Below are 19,080 nucleotides of genomic sequence, written 5' to 3' on the forward strand. Positions count from 1 at the left end.
CTCTCTACTGTATATAGCCCCTACTGTATGTAGCCTCTCTACTGTATATAGCCTCTACTATAAATAGCCTCGCTAATGTATATAGCCCCTCTACTGTAAATAGCCCCTCTACTGTATATAGCTTCTCTACTGTATAAAGCCTCTCTACTGTATATAGCCCCTCTACTGTATATAGCCTCTCTACTGTATATGGCCTCTACTGTATATAGCCTCGCTACTGTATATAGCCTCACTACTGTATATAGCCTCACTACTGTATATAGCCTCTACTGTATATAGCCTCTACTGTATATAGCCTCTCTACTGTATATAGCCTCTCTACTGTATATAGTCTCTCTACTGTATATAGCCTCACTACTGTATGTAGCCTCTACTGTATATAGCCCCTCTATTGTATATAGCCTCGCTACTGTATATAGCCTCTCTACTGTATATAGTCTCTACTGTATATAGCCTCGCTACTGTATATAGCCTCGCTACTGTATGTAGCCTCGCTACTGTATGTAGCCTCTACTGTATATAGCCTCGCTCCTGTATGTAGCCTTGCTACTGTATATAGCCTCGCTACTGTATGTAGTCTCTCTACTGTATATAGCCTCTCTACTGTATATAGCCTCTCTACTGTATATAGCCTCTATACTGTATATAGCCTCTATACTGTATATAGCCTCGCTACTGTATGTAGCCTCTACTGTATATAGCCCCTCTACTGTATATAGCCTCACTACTGTATATAGCCTCACTACTGTATATAGCCTCACTACTGTATATAGCCTCGCTACTGTATATAGCCTCTACTGTATATAGCCTCGCTACTGTATATAGCCTCGCTACTGTATATAGCCCCTCTACTGTATATAGCCCCTCTACTGTATATAGCCCCTCTACTGTATATAGCCTCGCTACTGTATATAGCCCCTCTACTGTATATAGCCCCTCTACTGTATATAGCCCCTCTACTGTATATAGCCTCGCTACTGTATATAGCCCCTCTACTGTATATAGCCTCTACTATAAATAGCCTCGCTAATGTATATAGCCCCTCTACTGTAAATATCCCCTCTACTGTATATAGCCTCTCTACTGTATATAGCCTCTCTACTGTAAATATCCCCTCTACTGTATATAGTCTCTCCACTGTATATAGCCTCTCTACTGTATATAGCCTCTACTGTATATAGCCTCTCTACTGTATATAGCCTCTACTATAAATAGCCTCGCTAATGTATATAGCCCCTCTACTGTATATAGCCTCGCTACTGTATATAGCCCCTCTACTGTATATAGCCTCTACTGTATATAGCCTCTACTGTATATAGCCTCTCTACTGTATATAGCCTCTACTATAAATAGCCTCGCTAATGTATATAGCCCCTCTACTGTAAATATCCCCTCTACTGTATATAGTCTCTCCACTGTATATAGCCTCTCTACTGTATATAGCCTCTACTGTATATAGCCTCTCTACTGTATATAGCCTCTACTATAAATAGCCTCGCTACTGTATATAGCCTCTCTACTGTATATAGCCTCACTACTGTATATAGCCTCACTACTTTATATAGCCTCTACTGTATATAGCCTCGATACTGTATTTAGTCTCTCTACTGTATATAGCCTCTACTGTATATAGCCTCGCTACTGTATAACGCCTCTCTACTGTATATAGCCTCGCTACTGTATATAGCCTCTACTGTATATAGCCTCACTACTGTATATAGCCTCTCTACTGTATATAGCCTCTACTGTATATAGCCTCTACTGTATATAGCCTCTCTACTGTATATAGCCTCACTACTGTATATAGCCTCAACTGTATATAGCCTCGCTACTGTATATAGCCTCTCTACTGTATATAGCCCCTCTACTGTATATAGCCCCTCTACTGTATATAGCCCCTCTACTGTATATAGCCTCTCTACTGTATATAGCCTCTACTGTATGTAGCCTCTCTACTGTATATAGCCTCTACTATAAATAGTCTCGCTAATGTTTATAGCCCCTCTACTGTAAATAGCCCCTCTACTGTATATAGCCTCTCTACTGTATATAGCCCCTCTACTGTATATAGTCTCTCCACTGTATATAGCCTCTCTACTGTATATAGCCTCTCTACTGTATATAGCCTCTCTACTGTATATAGCCTCTACTATAAATAGCCTCGCTACTGTATATAGCCTCGCTACTGTATGTAGCCTCTACTGTATATAGCCCCTCTACTGTATATAGCCTCACTACTGTATATAGCCTCACTACTGTATATAGCCTCACTACTGTATATAGCCTCGCTACTGTAGATAGCCTCTACTGTATATAGCCTCGCTACTGTATATAGCCTCGCTACTGTATATAGCCCCTCTACTGTATATAGCCCCTCTACTGTATATAGCCCCTCTACTGTATATAGCCCCTCTACTGTATATAGCCCCTCTACTGTATATAGCCTCGCTACTGTATATAGCCCCTCTACTGTATATAGCCCCTCTACTGTATATAGCCTCGCTACTGTATATAGCCCCTCTACTGTATATAGCCTCTCTACTGTATATAGCCTCTACTATAAATAGCCTCGCTAATGTATATAGCCCCTCTACTGTAAATATCCCCTCTAATGTATATAGCCTCTCTACTGTATATAGCCCCTCTACTGTATATAGTCTCTCCACTGTATATAGCCTCTCTACTGTATATAGCCTCTACTGCATATAGCCTCTCTACTGTATATAGCCTCGCTACTGTATATAGCCTCTCTACTGTATATAGCCTCACTACTGTATATAGCCTCACTACTTTATATAGCCTCTACTGTATATAGCCTCTATACTGTATTTAGTCTCTCTACTGTATATAGCCTCTACTGTATATAGCCTCGCTACTGTATAACGACTCTCTACTGTATATAGCCTCGCTACTGTATATAGCCTCTACTGTATATAGCCTCACTACTGTATATAGCCTCTCTACTGTATATAGCCTCTACTGTATATAGCCTCTACTGTATATAGCCTCTCTACTGCATATAGCCTCACTACTGTATATAGCCTCAACTGTATATAGCCTCGCTACTGTATATAGCCTCTCTACTGTATATAGCCTCGCTACTGTATATAGCCCCTCTACTGTATATAGCCCCTCTACTGTATATAGCCCCTCTACTGTATGTAGCCTCTCTACTGTATATAGCCTCTACTATAAATAGCCTCGCTAATGTATATAGCCCCTCTACTGTAAATAGCCCCTCTACTGTATATAGCCTCTCTACTGTATATAGCCTCTCTACTGTATATAGCCCCTCTACTGTATATAGTCTCTCCACTGTATATAGCCTCTCTACTGTATATAGCCTCTCTACTGTATATAGCCTCTCTACTGTATATAGCCTCTACTATAAATAGCCTCGCTACTGTATATAGCCTCTCTACTGTATATAGCCTCACTACTGTATATAGCCTCACTACTTTATATAGCCTCTACTGTATATAGCCTCGATACTGTATTTAGTCTCTCTACTGTATATAGCCTCTACTGTATATAGCCTCGCTAGTGTATAACGCCTCTCTACTGTATATAGCCTCGCTACTGTATATAGCCTCTACTGTATATAGCCGCACTACTGTATATAGCCTCTACTGTATATAGCCTCACTACTGTATATAGCCCCTCTACTGTATATAGCCTCACTACTGTATATAGCCTCACTACTGTATATAGCCTCTACTGTATATAGCCTCTCTACTGTATATAGCCTCACTACTGTATATAGCCTCACTACTGTATATAGCCTCTACTGTATATAGCCTCTCTACTGTATATAGCCTCTCTACTGTATATAGCCTCTCTACTGTATATAGCCTCTCTACTGTATATGGCCTCTACTGTATATAGCCTCGCTACTGTATATAGCCTCACTACTGTATATAGCCTCACTACTGTATATAGCCTCACTACTTTATATAGCCTCTACTGTATATAGCCTCGATACTGTATTTAGTCTCTCTACTGTATATAGCCTCTACTGTATATAGCCTCGCTACTGTATAACGCCTCTCTACTGTATATAGCCTCGCTACTGTATATAGCCTCTACTGTATATAGCCTCACTACTGTATATAGCCTCTCTACTGTATATAGCCTCTACTGTATATAGCCTCTACTGTATATAGCCTCTCTACTGTATATAGCCTCACTACTGTATATAGCCTCAACTGTATATAGCCTCGCTACTGTATATAGCCTCTCTACTGTATATAGCCTCTCTACTGTATATAGCCTCTACTGTATATAGCCTCTACTGTATATAGCCTCTCTACTGTATATAGCCTCACTACTGTATATAGCCTCAACTGTATATAGCCTCTCTACTGTATATAGCCTCTACTATAAATAGCCTCGCTAATGTATATAGCCCCTCTACTGTAAATAGCCCCTCTACTGTATATAGCCTCTCTACTGTATATAGCCTCTCTACTGTATATAGTCTCTCCACTGTATATAGCCTCTCTACTGTATATAGCCTCTCTACTGTATATAGCCTCTCTACTGTATATAGCCTCTCTACTGTATATAGCCTCTACTATAAATAGCCTCGCTACTGTATATAGCCTCTCTACTGTATATAGCCTCACTACTGTATATAGCCTCACTACTTTATATAGCCTCTACTGTATATAGCCTCGATACTGTATTTAGTCTCTCTACTGTATATAGCCTCTACTGTATATAGCCTCGCTAGTGTATAACGCCTCTCTACTGTATATAGCCTCGCTACTGTATATAGCCTCTACTGTATATAGCCGCACTACTGTATATAGCCTCTACTGTATATAGCCTCACTACTGTATATAGCCCCTCTACTGTATATAGCCTCACTACTGTATATAGCCTCACTACTGTATATAGCCTCTACTGTATATAGCCTCGCTACTGTATATAGCCTCACTACTGTATATAGCCTCACTACTGTATATAGCCTCTACTGTATATAGCCTCTACTGTATATAGCCTCTCTACTGTATATAGCCTCTCTACTGTATATGGCCTCTACTGTATATAGCCTCGCTACTGTATATAGCCTCACTACTGTATATAGCCTCACTACTGTATATAGCCTCTACTGTATATAGCCTCTACTGTATATAGCCTCGCTACTGTATATAGCCTCTCTACTGTATATAGCCTCTACTGTATATAGCCTCTACTGTATATAGCCTCTCTATGGATATAGCCTCTACTATAAATAGCCTCGCTAATGTATATAGCCCCTCTACTGTAAATAGCCCCTCTACTGTATATAGCCTCTCTACTGTATATAGCCTCTCTACTGTATATAGCCCCTCCACTGTATATAGTCTCTCCACTGTATATAGCCTCTACTGTATATAGCCTCTACTGTATATAGCCTCTCTACTGTATATAGCCTCTACTATAAATAGCCTCGCTACTGTATATAGCCTCTCTACAGTATATAGCCTCACTACTGTATATAGCCTCACTACTTTATATAGCCTCTACTGTATATAGCCTCGATACTGTATTTAGTCTCTCTACTGTATATAGCCTCTACTGTATAACGCATCTCTACTGTATATAGCCTCGCTACTGTATATAGCCTCTACTGTATATAGCCTCACTACTGTATATAGCCTCTCTACTGTATATAGCCTCTACTGTATATAGCCTCTACTGTATATAGCCTCTACTGTATATAGCCTCTCTACTGTATATAGCCTCAACTGTATATAGCCTCGCTACTGTATATAGCCTCTCTACTGTATATAGCCTCGCTACTGTATATAGCCCCTCTACTGTATATAGCCTCTCTACTGTATATAGCCTCTACTGTATGTAGCCTCTCTACTGTATATAGCCTCTACTATAAATAGCCTCGCTAATGTATATAGCCCCTCTACTGTAAATAGCCCCTCTACTGTATATAGCTTCTCTACTGTATATAGCCTCTCTACTGTATATAGCCCCTCTACTGTATATAGTCTCTCCACTGTATATAGCCTCTCTACTGTATATAGCCTCTCTACTGTATATAGCCTCTACTATAAATAGCCTCGCTACTGTATATAGCCTCTCTACTGTATATAGCCTCACTACTTTATATAGCCTCTACTGTATATAGCCTCGATACTGTATTTAGTCTCTCTACTGTATATAGCCTCTACTGTATATAGCCTCGCTACTGTATAACGCCTCTCTACTGTATATAGCCTCGCTACTGTATATAGCCTCTACTGTATATAGCCGCACTACTGTATATAGCCTCTACTGTATATAGCCTCTCTACTGTATATAGCCTCTACTGTATATAGCCTCTACTGTATATAGCCTCACTACTGTATATAGCCCCTCTACTGTATATAGCCTCACTACTGTATATAGCCTCTACTGTATATAGCCTCACTACTGTATATAGCCTCTACTGTATATAGCCTCTCTACTGTATATAGCCTCACTACTGTATATAGCCTCTACTGTATATAGCCTCTCTACTGTATATAGCCTCTCTACTGTATATAGCCTCTCTACTGTATACAGCCTCTCTACTGTATATGGCCTCTACTGTATATAGTCTCGCTACTGTATATAGCCTCACTACTGTATATAGCCTCACTACTGTATATAGCCTCTACTGTATATAGCCTCTACTGTATATAGCCTCTCTACTGTATATAGCCTCTCTACTGTATATAGTCTCTCTACTGTATATAGCCTCACTACTGTATGTAGCCTCTACTGTATATAGCCCCTCTATTGTATATAGCCTCGCTACTGTATATAGCCTCTCTACTGTATATAGCCTCTACTGTATATAGCCTCGCTACTGTATGTAGCCTCTACTGTATATAGCCTCTACTGTATATAGCCTCGCTACTGTATATAGCCTCGCTCCTGTATATAGCCTCGCTACTGTATATAGCCTCGCTACTGTATGTAGTCTCTCTACTGTATATAGCCTCTCTACTGTATATAGCCTCTCTACTGTATATAGCCTCGCTACTGTATATAGCCTCGCTCCTGTATGTAGCCTCGCTACTGTATATAGTCTCGCTACTGTATGTAGCCTCTACTGTATATAGCCCCTCTACTGTATATAGCCTCACTACTGTATATAGCCTCACTACTGTATATAGCCTCGCTACTGTATATAGCCTCGCTACTGTATATAGCCTCTCTACTGTATATAGCCTCTCTACTGTATATAGCCTCGCTACTGTATATAGCCTCGCTACTGTATATAGCCTCGCTACTGTATGTAGCCCCGCTACTGTATATAGCCTCGCTACTGTATATAGTCTCTCTACTGTATATAGCCTCTCTACTGTATATAGTCTCTCTACTGTATATAGCCTCGCTACTGTATATAGCCTCGCTACTGTATGTAGCCTCTAATGTATATAGCCCCTCTACTGTATATAGCCTCGCTACTGTATATAGCCTCACTACTGTATATAGCCTCGCTACTGTATGTAGCCTCTACTGTATATAGCCCCTCTACTGTATATAGCCTCGCTACTGTATGTAGCCTCTACTGTATATAGCCCCTCTATTGTATATAGCCTCGCTACTGTATATAGCCTCGCTACTGTATATAGCATCGCTACTGTATGTAGCCTCTACTGTATATAGCCTCTACTGTATATAGCCTCGCTACTGTATATAGCCCCTCTACTGTATATAGCCTCTCTACTGTATATAGCCTCTACTGTATGTAGCCTCTCTACTGTATATAGCCTCTACTATAAATAGCCTCGCTAATGTATATAGCCCCTCTACTGTAAATAGCCTCTCTACTGTATATAGCCTCTCTACTATATATATCCCCTCTACTGTATATAGTCTCTCCACTGTATATAGCCTCTACTGTATATAGCCTCTACTATAAATAGCCTCGCTACTGTATATAGCCTCTCTACTATATATAGCCTCACTACTGTATATAGCCTCACTACTTTATATAGCCTCTACTGTATATAGTCTCGATACTGTATTTAGTCTCTCTACTGTATATAGCCTCTACTGTATATAGCCTCGCTACTGTATAACGCCTCTACTGTATATAGCCTCGCTACTGTATATAGCCTCTACTGTATATAGCCTCACTACTGTATATAGCCTCTCTACTGTATATAGCCTCTACTATAAATAGCCTCGCTACTGTATGTAGCCTCTACTGTATATAGCCTCTACTGTATATAGCCTCGCTACTGTATATAGCCTCGCTACTGTATGTAGCCTCTACTGTATATAGCCTCGCTACTGTATGTAGCCTCTCTACTGTATGTAGCCTCTCTACTGTATATAGCCTCTACTGTATAAAGCCTCTTTACTGTATATAGCCTCGCTACTGTATGTAGCCTCTACTGTATATAGCCTCGCTACTGTATGTAGCCTCTACTGTATATAGCCTCGCTACTGTATGTAGCCTCTCTACTGTATATAGCCTCGCTACTGTATATAGCCTCTCTACTGTATATAGCCTCACTACTGTATATAGCCTCACTACTTTATATAGCCTCTACTGTATATAGCCTCGATACTGTATTTAGTCTCTCTACTGTATATAGCCTCTACTGTATATAGCCTCGCTACTGTATAACGCCTCTACTGTATATAGCCTCGCTACTGTATATAGCCTCTACTGTATATAGCCTCACTACTGTATATAGCCTCTCTACTGTATATAGCCTCTACTGTATATAGCCTCTACTGTATATAGACTCTCTACTGTATATAGCCTCACTACTGTATATAGCCTCTCAACTGTATATAGCCTCGCTACTGTATATAGCCTCGCTACTGTATATAGCCTCTCTACTGTATATAGCCTCACTACTGTATATAGCCTCTCTACTGTATATAGCCTCGCTACTGTATATAGCCTCTACTGTATATAGCCTCACTACTGTATATAGCCTCTCTACTGTATATAGCCTCGCTACTGTATATAGCCTCTACTGTATATAGCCTCTACTATAAATAGCCTCGCTACTGTATATAGCCTCACTACTGTATATAGCCTCACTACTGTATATAGCCTCTCTACTGTATATAGCCTCGCTACTGTATATAGCCTCTACTGTATATAGCCTCACTACTGTATATAGCCTCACTACTGTATATAGCCTCACTACTGTATATAGCCTCACTACTGTATATAGCCTCTACTGTATATAGCCTCGCTACTGTATATAGCCTATCTACTGTATATAGCCTCTCTACTGTATATAGTCTCTCTACTGTATATAGCCTCACTACTGTATGTAGCCTCTCTACTGTATATAGCCTCTACTGTATATAGCCTCGCTACTGTATATAGCCTCGCTACTGTATGTAGCCTCTACTGTATATAGCCTCGCTACTGTATGTAGCCTCTCTACTGTATATAGCCTCTCTACTGTATATAGCCTCGCTACTGTATATAGCCTCGCTACTGTATATAGCCTCGCTACTGTATATAGCCTCGCTACTGTATATAGCCTCTACTGTATATAGCCCCTCTATTGTATATAGCCTCGCTACTGTATGTAGCCTCTACTGTATATAGCCCCTCTACTGTATATAGCCTCGCTACTGTATATAGCCTTTCTACTGTATATAGCCTCGCTACTGTATATAGTTTCTCTACTGTATATAGCCTCTCTACTATATATAGCCTCTCTACTGTATATAGCCTCACTACTGTATATAGTCTCTCTACTGTATATAGCCTCTCTACTGTATATAGCCTCTCTACTGTATATAGCCTCTCTACTGTATATAGCCTCACTACTGTTATTATTCACTGTCTTTTTACTGTTGTTTTAGTTCTTTACTTACCTATTGTTCACATAATACCTTTTTTGCACTATTGGTTAGAGCCTGTAAGTAAGCATTTCACTGTAAGGTCTACTACACCTGTTGTATTTAGCATTTCACTGTAAGGTCTACTACACCTGTTGTATTCAGCATTTCACTGTAAGGTCTACTACACCTCTTGTATTCAGCATTTCACTGTAAGGTCTACAGGTACCTGTTGTATTCAGCATTTCACTGTAAGGTCTACAGGTACCTCTTGTATTCAGCGCACGTGACAAACTTTGATTTGATTGTTGTTTTTACCTTGACCCAGTCCTCCATGTCTCCATCTTCTATCACCTCCAACATCTCATGCTCCTCTATACTCAACTCATCTGGCTGAGATGCCTAGAGAAATAGAGAAATAGAGAGAGAGAGAGAGAGAGAGAGAGAGAGAGAGAGAGAGAGAGAGAGAGAGAGAGAGAGAGAGAGAGAGAGAGAGAGAGAGAGAGAGAGAGAGAGAGAGAGAGAGAGAGAGAGAGAGAGAGAGAGAGAGAGAGAGAGAGAGAGAGAGAGAGAGAGAGAGAGGAGAAAAGGAGAAAAGGAGAGAATTAACCAATGGACAATACAAACTGCTATTTTATGGCTCTAATGTTACATGCGTTCAGTGTTCAGATGGGTGGAGCCTCCTGACCTGACCTAATGGGTGGAGCCCCCTGACCCTGTCGAGTGAAGCCCCCTGACCCTGATGGGTGGAGCCCCCTGACCCGACCCTAATGGGTCGAGCCCCCTGACCCTGTCGAGTGAAGCCCCCTGACCCTGATGGGTGGAGCCCCCTGACCTGACCTAATGGGTCGAGCCCCCTGACCCTGTCGAGTGAAGCCCCCTGACCCTGATGGGTGGAGCCCCCTGACCCGACCCTAATGGGTCGAGCCCCCTGACCCTGACCTTGATGGGTCGAGCCCCTTGACCCTGACCCTGATGGGTCGAGCCCCCTGACCCGACCCCGACCCTGACCCTGGCCCCCTGACCCTGGTGGAGCCAAAAACGTTTGCATTGCTCTTTTACACACCTTCATGTTGATGTACATATTACTACATCATCTGTCTAGATAAAGAATGTTTGTGGAAATACAGTGCCTTGCGAAAGTATTCGGCCCCTTGAACTTTGCGACCTTTTGCCACATTTCAGGCTTCAAACATAAAGATATAAAACTGTATTTTTTTGTGAAGAATCAACAACAAGTGGGACACAATCATGAAGTGGAACGACATTTATTGGATATTTCAAACTTTTTTAACAAATCAAACACAGCTCATCAACCTGAACACACCATCCCCACTGTCAAACATGGTGGTGGCAGCATCATGGTTTGGGACAAAATTATTCAGCCCCTTTACTTTCAGTGCAGCAAACTCTCTCCAGAAGTTCAGTGAGGATCTCTGAATGATCCAATGTTGACCTAAATGACTAATGATGATAAATACAATCCACCTGTGTGTAATCAAGTCTCCGTATAAATGCACCTGCATTGTGATAGTCTCAGAGGTCCGTTAAAAGCGCAGAGAGCATCATGAAGAACAAGGAACACACCAGGCAGATCCGAGATACTGTTGTGAAGAAGTTTAAAGCCGGATTTGGATACAAAAAGATTTCCCAAGCTTTAAACATCCCAAGGAGCACTGTGCAAGCGATAATATTGAAATGGAAGGAGTATCAGACCACTGCAAATCTACCAAGACCTGGCCGTCCCTCTAAACTTTCAGCTCATACAAGGAGAAGACTGATCAGAGATGCAGCCAAGAAGCCCATGATCACTCTGGATGAACTGCAGAGATCTACAGCTGAGGTGGGAGACTCTATCCATAGGACAACAATCAGTCGTATATTGCACAAATCTGGCCTTTATGGAAGGAGTGGCAAGAAGAAAGCCATTTCTAAAAGATATCCATAAAAAGTGTTGTTTAAAGTTTGCCACAAGCCACCTGGGAGACACACCAGACATGTGGAAGAAGGTGCTCTGGTCAGATGAAACCAAAATTGAACTTTTTGGCAACAATGCAAAACGTTATGTTTGGCGTAAAAGCAACACAGCTCATCAACCTGAACACACCATCCCCACTGTCAAACATGGTGGTGGCAGCATCATGGTTTGGGCCTGCTTTTCTTCAGCAGGGACAGGGAAGATGGGTAAAAACGATGGGAAGATGGATGGAGCCAAATACAGGACCATTCTGGAAGAAAACCTGATGGAGTCTGCAAAAGACCTGAGACTGGGACGGAGATTTGTCTTCCAACAAGACAATGATCCAAAACATAAAGCAAAATCTACAATGGAATGGTTCAAAAATAAACATATCCAGGTGTTAGAATGGCCAAGTCAAAGTCCAGACCTGAATCCAATCGAGAATCTGTGGAAAGAACTGAAAACTGCTGTTCACAAATGCTCTCCATCCAACCTCACTGAGCTCGAGCTGTTTTGCAAGGAGGAATGGGAAAAAATGTCAGTCTCTCGATGTGCAAAACTGATAGAGACATACCACAAGCGACTTACAGCTGTAATCGCAGCAAAAGGTGGCGCTACAAAGTATTAACTTAAGGGGGCTGAATAATTTTGCACGCCCAATTTTTCAGTTTTTGATTTGTTAAAAAAGTTTGGAATATCCAATAAATGTCCTTCCACTTCATGATTGTGTCCCACTTGTTGTTGATTCTTCACAAAAAAATTGAAGCCTGAAGCCTGAAATGTGGCAAAAGGTCGCAAAGTTCAAGGGGGCCGAATACTTTCGCAAGGCACTGTACATTTTGGCATAGCTAAGCAAATATACTGAGTGTTCAAAACATTAAGAACACCTGCTCTTTCTATGACAGACTGACCAGGTGAACCCAGGTGAAAGCTATGATCCCTTATTGATGTCACTTGTTAAATCCAGCCTGTTAAGGATATGGCAGACATATGCCCCCTTTGGAGAGATTGGGTACCCCTAGTAAACTGAAAAAAAAATCTGTCAAAAATTGCTAATATATGCAAATAAAAATTATTATTAGATAGAAAACACTCTAAAGATTCTAAAACCGTTGGAATTATGTCTGTAAGTATAGCAGAACTCACAGGGCAGGCATTCTTCCAAACTAGTTTTTGTGGCCATGAAAGTTGGAGCAACTTTGACGTCATGGCCCCCACCCTTCCCAACCAGTTATGATTCTGAGGACACTTTCTATCTCTTCCGCTAGATGTCCTCTTTCAGTAGAGCTTTGAATCGTTCAAATCCCGCGAGAATTGACCCTATGGGAGTGAAATTAGTGCGTGCCACGAGAGAATAGGCTGTGCGTAGGGGCGCGAATTGGTCCCAGCCATTCCTTTGTTCCAGCACTCAAGAGAAGGGCAGACGATGGCCGATTGAATTGAAGTTTGTTTTGCGTGTCTAAAACATCATAAAGCTTGCTTCTGCACTTAGTTTGACCTGTTTAGTCGACATATAATATGTAATTTTGAAGTTTTGATGCGCAACTTTTCCGGACCAGAGGACGTTTTGGGTGCATTTCAGCTGATGTTATTAGCAGTAGCTAATACAAAGACGCAAGACTTGAAACCAAACGATGTATTGGGTAAGTATGAAGCCTTCCAGAACATTCTGAACGAAGACCATCGAAGGTAAGGGAATATTTATGCTTAAATCTGTGTTTCTGTTGACTCCAACATTACGTAGAAATGTAGCTTGGAACTGAGCGCTGTCTCAGCATATTGAATAGTGTGCGATTTCTGTAACGTTAAAAATAAATCTAACAAAGCGGTTGCATAAAGAAGCAGTGTATCTTTCTAACTATATGTAGAACATGTATATTTAGTCAAAGTTTATGATGTCTATTTACGTTTATGGATATAAATGGCATATTATTGAAAAAAAAAAATATGTACTGTGTAATATGTCATATTACTGTCATCTGATGAAGATTTTCAAAAGGTTAGTGAGCGATTTATTTTTTAATCCTGCGTTTGTTGATTGCATGTTTTGGCTATTCAAATGAGCTGTGTCTGGTGGTGGTTTTACATATATATGTGCTATGTTTTCGCCGTAAAACATTTTAGAAATCTGACTTGCTGGCTAGATGAACAAGGTGTTTATCTTTCATTTGAGCTATTGGACTTGTTAATGTGTGGAGGTTAAATATTTTTAAGAATATTTTTGCGTTCCATGCGCCACCGTTTCAGCTGAACGTGGGAGGGTTGATTCCCAATTGGGAACCAATATCGTAGATCAGTGTAGGTGAAGGGGAGGAGACAGGTTAAAGAAGGATTTTTAAGCCTTGAGACAATCAAGACATGGATTGTGTATGTGTACCATTCAGAGGGTGAATGGGCAAGACAAAATATTTAAATAACTTTGAACAGGGTATGGAATTAGGTGCCAGGTGCACCGGCTGTGTCAAGAACTGCAACGCTGCTGGGTTTTTCACGCTCAACAGTTTCCTGTCTGTATCAAGAAGGGTCCACCACCCAAAGGACATCCAGCCAACTTGACACGACTGTGGAAAGCAATGCAGTCAACATGGACCAGCATCCCTGTGGAACGGTTTCAACACCTTGTAGAGTCAACATGGACCAGCATCCCTGTGGAACGCTTTCAACACCTTGTAGAGTCAACATGGACCAGCATCCCTGTGGAACGCGTTCAACACCTTGTAGAGTCAACATGGGCCAGCATCCCTGTGGAACGGTTTCAACACCTTGTAGAGTCAACATGGGCCAGCATCCCTGTGGAACGCTTTCAACACCTTGTAGAGTCAACATGGACCAGCATCCCTGTGGAACGGTTTCAACACCTTGTAGAGTCAACATGGACCAGCATCCCTGTGGAACGGTTTCAACACCTTGTAGAGTCAACATGGACCAGCATCCCTGTGGAACGCTTTCAACACCTTGTAGAGTCAACATGGACCAGCATTCCTGTGGAACGCTTTCAAACCTTGTAGAGTCAACATGGGCCAGCATCCCTGTGGAACGCTTTCAACACCTTGTAGAGTCAACATGGACCAGCATCCCTGTGGAACGCTTTCAACACCTTGTAGAGTCAACATGGACCAGCATCCCTGTGGAACGCTTTCAACACCTTGTAGAGTCAACATGAGCCAGCATCCCTGTGGAACGCTTTCAACACCTTGTAGAGTCAACATGGACCAGCATCCCTGTGGAACGCTTTCAACACCTTGTAGAGTCAACATGGACCAGCATCCCTGTGGAACGCTTTCAACACCTTGTAGAGTCAACATGGACCAGCATCCCTGTGGAACGCTTTCAACACCTTGTAGAGTCAACATGAGCCAGCATCCCTGTGGAACGCTTTCAACACCTTGTAGAGTCAACATGGACCAGCATCCCTGTGGAACGCTTTCAACACCTTGTAGAGTCAACATGGGCCGACGAATTGAGGCTGTTCTGGGAGCAAAAGGGGGGAGAGGGGGGTGTATTACCTTGTATGAGTAGAGGACTTTGCAGGTGAGTGGGTAGTTCCTGAGAGTCCCAGAGGGGCTGGAGCTGCTGTCATCAAACACCTCCATGTTCTCCTCGCACTCCTCACCCTCCGACCGCTCCAGATCAACTGGGCCCTACACACACATCACAATGAGCTAATTCCAACGCTCCAGTGTGGTTCTCTCTCATCCTTCTGAGTCAGATGATGTGAAGTGTGTCTCTGTAAAACCTTTATGTCCTGACCCCTCCTTTACCTGTCCTCAGGGAACCTCATTGGCTCAGAGAGATCAGGTGGCATATGGGCCCACCCTCCTTGGGACCGGATACAGCAACCCAATCAGGGTTTTGGTCTGTCTGTGTTTTCAAAACTCACTATGTTCCCGATAGGAAGCTTAGTCGTGTGTGTGTGTGTGATGTGTGTTCCCTTTCCCGATATTGTAAGCAGAGGAAGGAGTTTGCTCTTCTTATGTAGGCTAACACATTTAGCTTGGAATGATGACTTAAAAAATAAACCCATTCTGCTTTTAATAATGTATAAACACCTTGATGTTGTCAAGCAAAAAGCAAACATATCTGTACTTACTTATTCCTGCTCTTACAAATCAATATGTAACAGGTGTCATCATCATGGCCAGAAGGGATTCTAACAAGAGGATTGTACTATAGTATACTAGTAGTTTTCACCTTGAGGAAAAGCTACTTCATTCTCCATCACACTGATAAACCAGACTGGTGTGAAATGAACACTGGGCCAATGGAACAGAGCACTCATTCTGTCACTCTCCTCCTTTCTATCATCCACTTTCTCCTCCTCTTCACCCTCATCCTTTCCTTTGGTTTCCGTTTCCCATTATCATTGTCCCCATCTCCCCTCCGCCCTCCTACCTCTCTGTCGTCACCACCCCCTCTCCCTCCTCTCTGTCTTACCCCCCCACTCGCTCTCCCTCCTTCCTCTCAGTCTTCACCCCCTCTCTCTCTCTCCCTCCTTCCTCTCAGTCTTCACCCCCCTCTCTCTCTCTCCCTCCTTCCTCAGTCTTCACCCCCCTCTCTCTCTCTCTCCCTCCTTCCTCTCAGTCTTCACCCCCTCTCTCTCTCTCCCTCCTTCCTCTGTCTTCACCCCCCTCTCTCTCTCTCCCTCCTTCCTCAGTCTTCACCCCCCTCTCTCTCTCTCTCCCTCCTTCCTCTCAGTCTTCACCCCCCCCTCTCTCTCTCCCTCCTTACTCTCAGTCTTCACCCCCCCTCTCTCTCTCTCCCTCCTTCCTCTCAGTCTTCACCCCTCTCTCTCTCTCCCTCCTTCCTCTCAGTCTTCACCCCCCTCTCTCTCTCTCCCTCCTTCCTCAGTCTTCACCCCCCTCTCTCTCTCTCTCCCTCCTTCCTCTCAGTCTTCACCCCCCTCTCTCTCTCCTTCCTGTCTTCACCCCCCCTCTCTCTCTCCTTCCTCAGTCTTCAACCCCTCTCTCTCTCGCCCTCCTTCCTCTCAGTCTTCACCCCCCCTCTCTCTCCTTCCTCTGTCTTCACCCCCCCTCTCTCTCCCTCCTTCCTCTCAGTCTTCACCCCTTCTCTCTCTCTCCCTCCTTCCTCTCAGTCTTCACCCCCCCCCTCCCTCCTTCCTCTCAGTCTTCACCCCCTCTCTCTCTCTCCCTCCTTCCTCTCAGTCTTCACCCCCTCTCTCTCTCTCCCTCCTTCCTCTCAGTCTTCACCCCCCTCTCTCTCTCTCTCTCTCCCTCCTTCCTCTCAGTCTTCACCCCCCTCTCTCTCTCTCTCCCTCCTTCCTCTCAGTCTTCACCCCCTCTCTCTCTCTCCCTCCTTCCTCTCAGTCTTCACCCCCCTCTCTCTCTCTCTCCCTCCTTCCTCTCAGTCTTCACCCCCCTCTCTCTCTCTCTCCCTCCTTCCTCTCAGTCTTCACCCCCCCTCTCTCTCTCCTTCCTGTCTTCACCCCCCCTCTCTCTCTCCCTCCTTCCTCTCAGTCTTCACCCCCTCTCTCTCTCGCCCTCCTTCCTCTCAGTCTTCACCCCCCTCTCTCTCTCTCTCCCTCCTTCCTCTCAGTCTTCACCCCCCCCTCTCTCTCTCTCCCTCCTTCCTCTCAGTCTTCACCCCCTCTCTCTCTCTCCCTCCTTCCTCTCAGTCTTCACCCCCCTCTCTCTCTCTCTCCCTCCTTCCTCTCAGTCTTCACTCCCCTCTCTCTCTCTCCCTCCTTCCTCTCAGTCTTCACTCCCCTGTCTCTCTCTCTCCCTCCTTCCTCTCAGTCTTCACCCCCCCTCTCTCTCTCTCCTTCCTGTCTTCACCCCCCCTCTCTCTCTCCCTCCTTCCTCTCAGTCTTCACCCCCTCTCTCTCTCGCCCTCCTTCCTCTCAGTCTTCACCCCCCCTCTCTCTCTCCCTCCTTCCTCTCAGTCTTCACCCCCCTCTCTCTCTCTCTCCCTCCTTCCTCTCAGTCTTCACCCCCCCCCTCTCTCTCTCTCCCTCCTTCCTCTCAGTCTTCACCCCCTCTCTCTCTCTCCCTCCTTCCTCTCAGTCTTCACCCCCCTCTCTCTCTCTCTCCCTCCTTCCTCTCAGTCTTCACTCCCCTCTCTCTCTCTCCCTCCTTCCTCTCAGTCTTCACTCCCCTGTCTCTCTCTCTCCCTCTGTCTTCACCCCCCCTCTCTCTCTCTCCTTCCTGTCTTCACCCCCCCTCTCTCTCTCCCTCCTTCCTCTCAGTCTTCACCCCCTCTCTCTCGCCCTCCTTCCTCTCAGTCTTCACCCCCCCTTCTCTCTCTCTCCCTCCTTCCTCTCAGTCCTCACCCCCCCTCTCTCTCCCTCCTTCCTCTCAGTCTTCACCCCCCCCTCTCTCTCCCTCCTTCCTCAGTCTTCACCCCCCCCTCTCTCTCTCTCCTCCTCTCAGTCTTCACCCCCCCCCTCTCTCTCTCTCCTCCTCTCAGTCTTCACCCCTCTCTCTCTCTCCCTCCTTCCTCTGTCTTCACCCCCCCTCTCTCTCCCTCCTTCCTCTCAGTCTTCACCCCCCCCTCTCTCTCTCTCCCTCCTTCCTCTATCTTCACCCCCCCTCTCTCTCTCTCTCTCTCTATTTCCTCTCAGTCTTCACCCCCCCCTCTCTCTCCCTCCTTCCTCTGTCTTCACCCCCCCTCTCTCTCTCCCTCCTTCCTCTCAGTCTTCACCCCCCCCTCTCTCTCTCCCTCCTTACTCTCAGTCTTCACCCCCCCTCTCTCTCTCTCCCTCCTTCCTCTCAGTCTTCACCCCTCTCTCTCTCTCCCTCCTTCCTCTGTCTTCACCCCCCTCTCTCTCTCTCCCTCCTTCCTCAGTCTTCACCCCCCTCTCTCTCTCTCTCCCTCCTTCCTCTCAGTCTTCACCCCCCTCTCTCTCTCCTTCCTGTCTTCACCCCCCCTCTCTCTCTCCTTCCTCAGTCTTCAACCCCTCTCTCTCTCGCCCTCCTTCCTCTCAGTCTTCACCCCCCCTCTCTCTCCTTCCTCTGTCTTCACCCCCCCTCTCTCTCCCTCCTTCCTCTCAGTCTTCACCCCTTCTCTCTCTCTCCCTCCTTCCTCTCAGTCTTCACCCCCCCCTCTCCCTCCTTCCTCTCAGTCTTCACCCCCTCTCTCTCTCTCCCTCCTTCCTCTCAGTCTTCACCCCCTCTCTCTCTCTCCCTCCTTCCTCTCAGTCTTCACCCCCCTCTCTCTCTCTCTCTCTCCCTCCTTCCTCTCAGTCTTCACCCCCCTCTCTCTCTCTCTCCCTCCTTCCTCTCAGTCTTCACCCCCTCTCTCTCTCTCCCTCCTTCCTCTCAGTCTTCACCCCCCTCTCTCTCTCTCTCCCTCCTTCCTCTCAGTCTTCACCC

General features: G+C 44.5%; 1 protein-coding gene across 4 annotated transcripts in view; it reads right to left on the reverse strand.

The window, feature by feature from the left end:
* The window catches only part of LOC110512371 (F-BAR and double SH3 domains protein 2), a 107,307-nt gene that overhangs the window by 16,585 nt on the left and 71,642 nt on the right, over nucleotides 1-19,080 (reverse strand). For 3 of the 4 annotated variants that reach the window (XM_036964899.1, XM_036964896.1, XM_036964897.1), the window contains 2 exons: nucleotides 15,259-15,393; nucleotides 10,111-10,194 (listed from right to left, as the gene is read on the reverse strand). In XM_036964899.1, the coding sequence (XP_036820794.1) occupies nucleotides 10,111-10,194; nucleotides 15,259-15,393 (219 nt within the window). The remainder of the gene's footprint in view (nucleotides 1-10,110; nucleotides 10,195-15,258; nucleotides 15,394-19,080) is intronic. The other variant, XM_036964898.1, reaches the window with a different exon arrangement.

Source organism: Oncorhynchus mykiss, chromosome 27 (genome assembly GCF_013265735.2).
Source record: "Oncorhynchus mykiss isolate Arlee chromosome 27, USDA_OmykA_1.1, whole genome shotgun sequence".
In the NCBI taxonomy this organism is placed as follows: domain Eukaryota; kingdom Metazoa; phylum Chordata; class Actinopteri; order Salmoniformes; family Salmonidae; genus Oncorhynchus; species Oncorhynchus mykiss.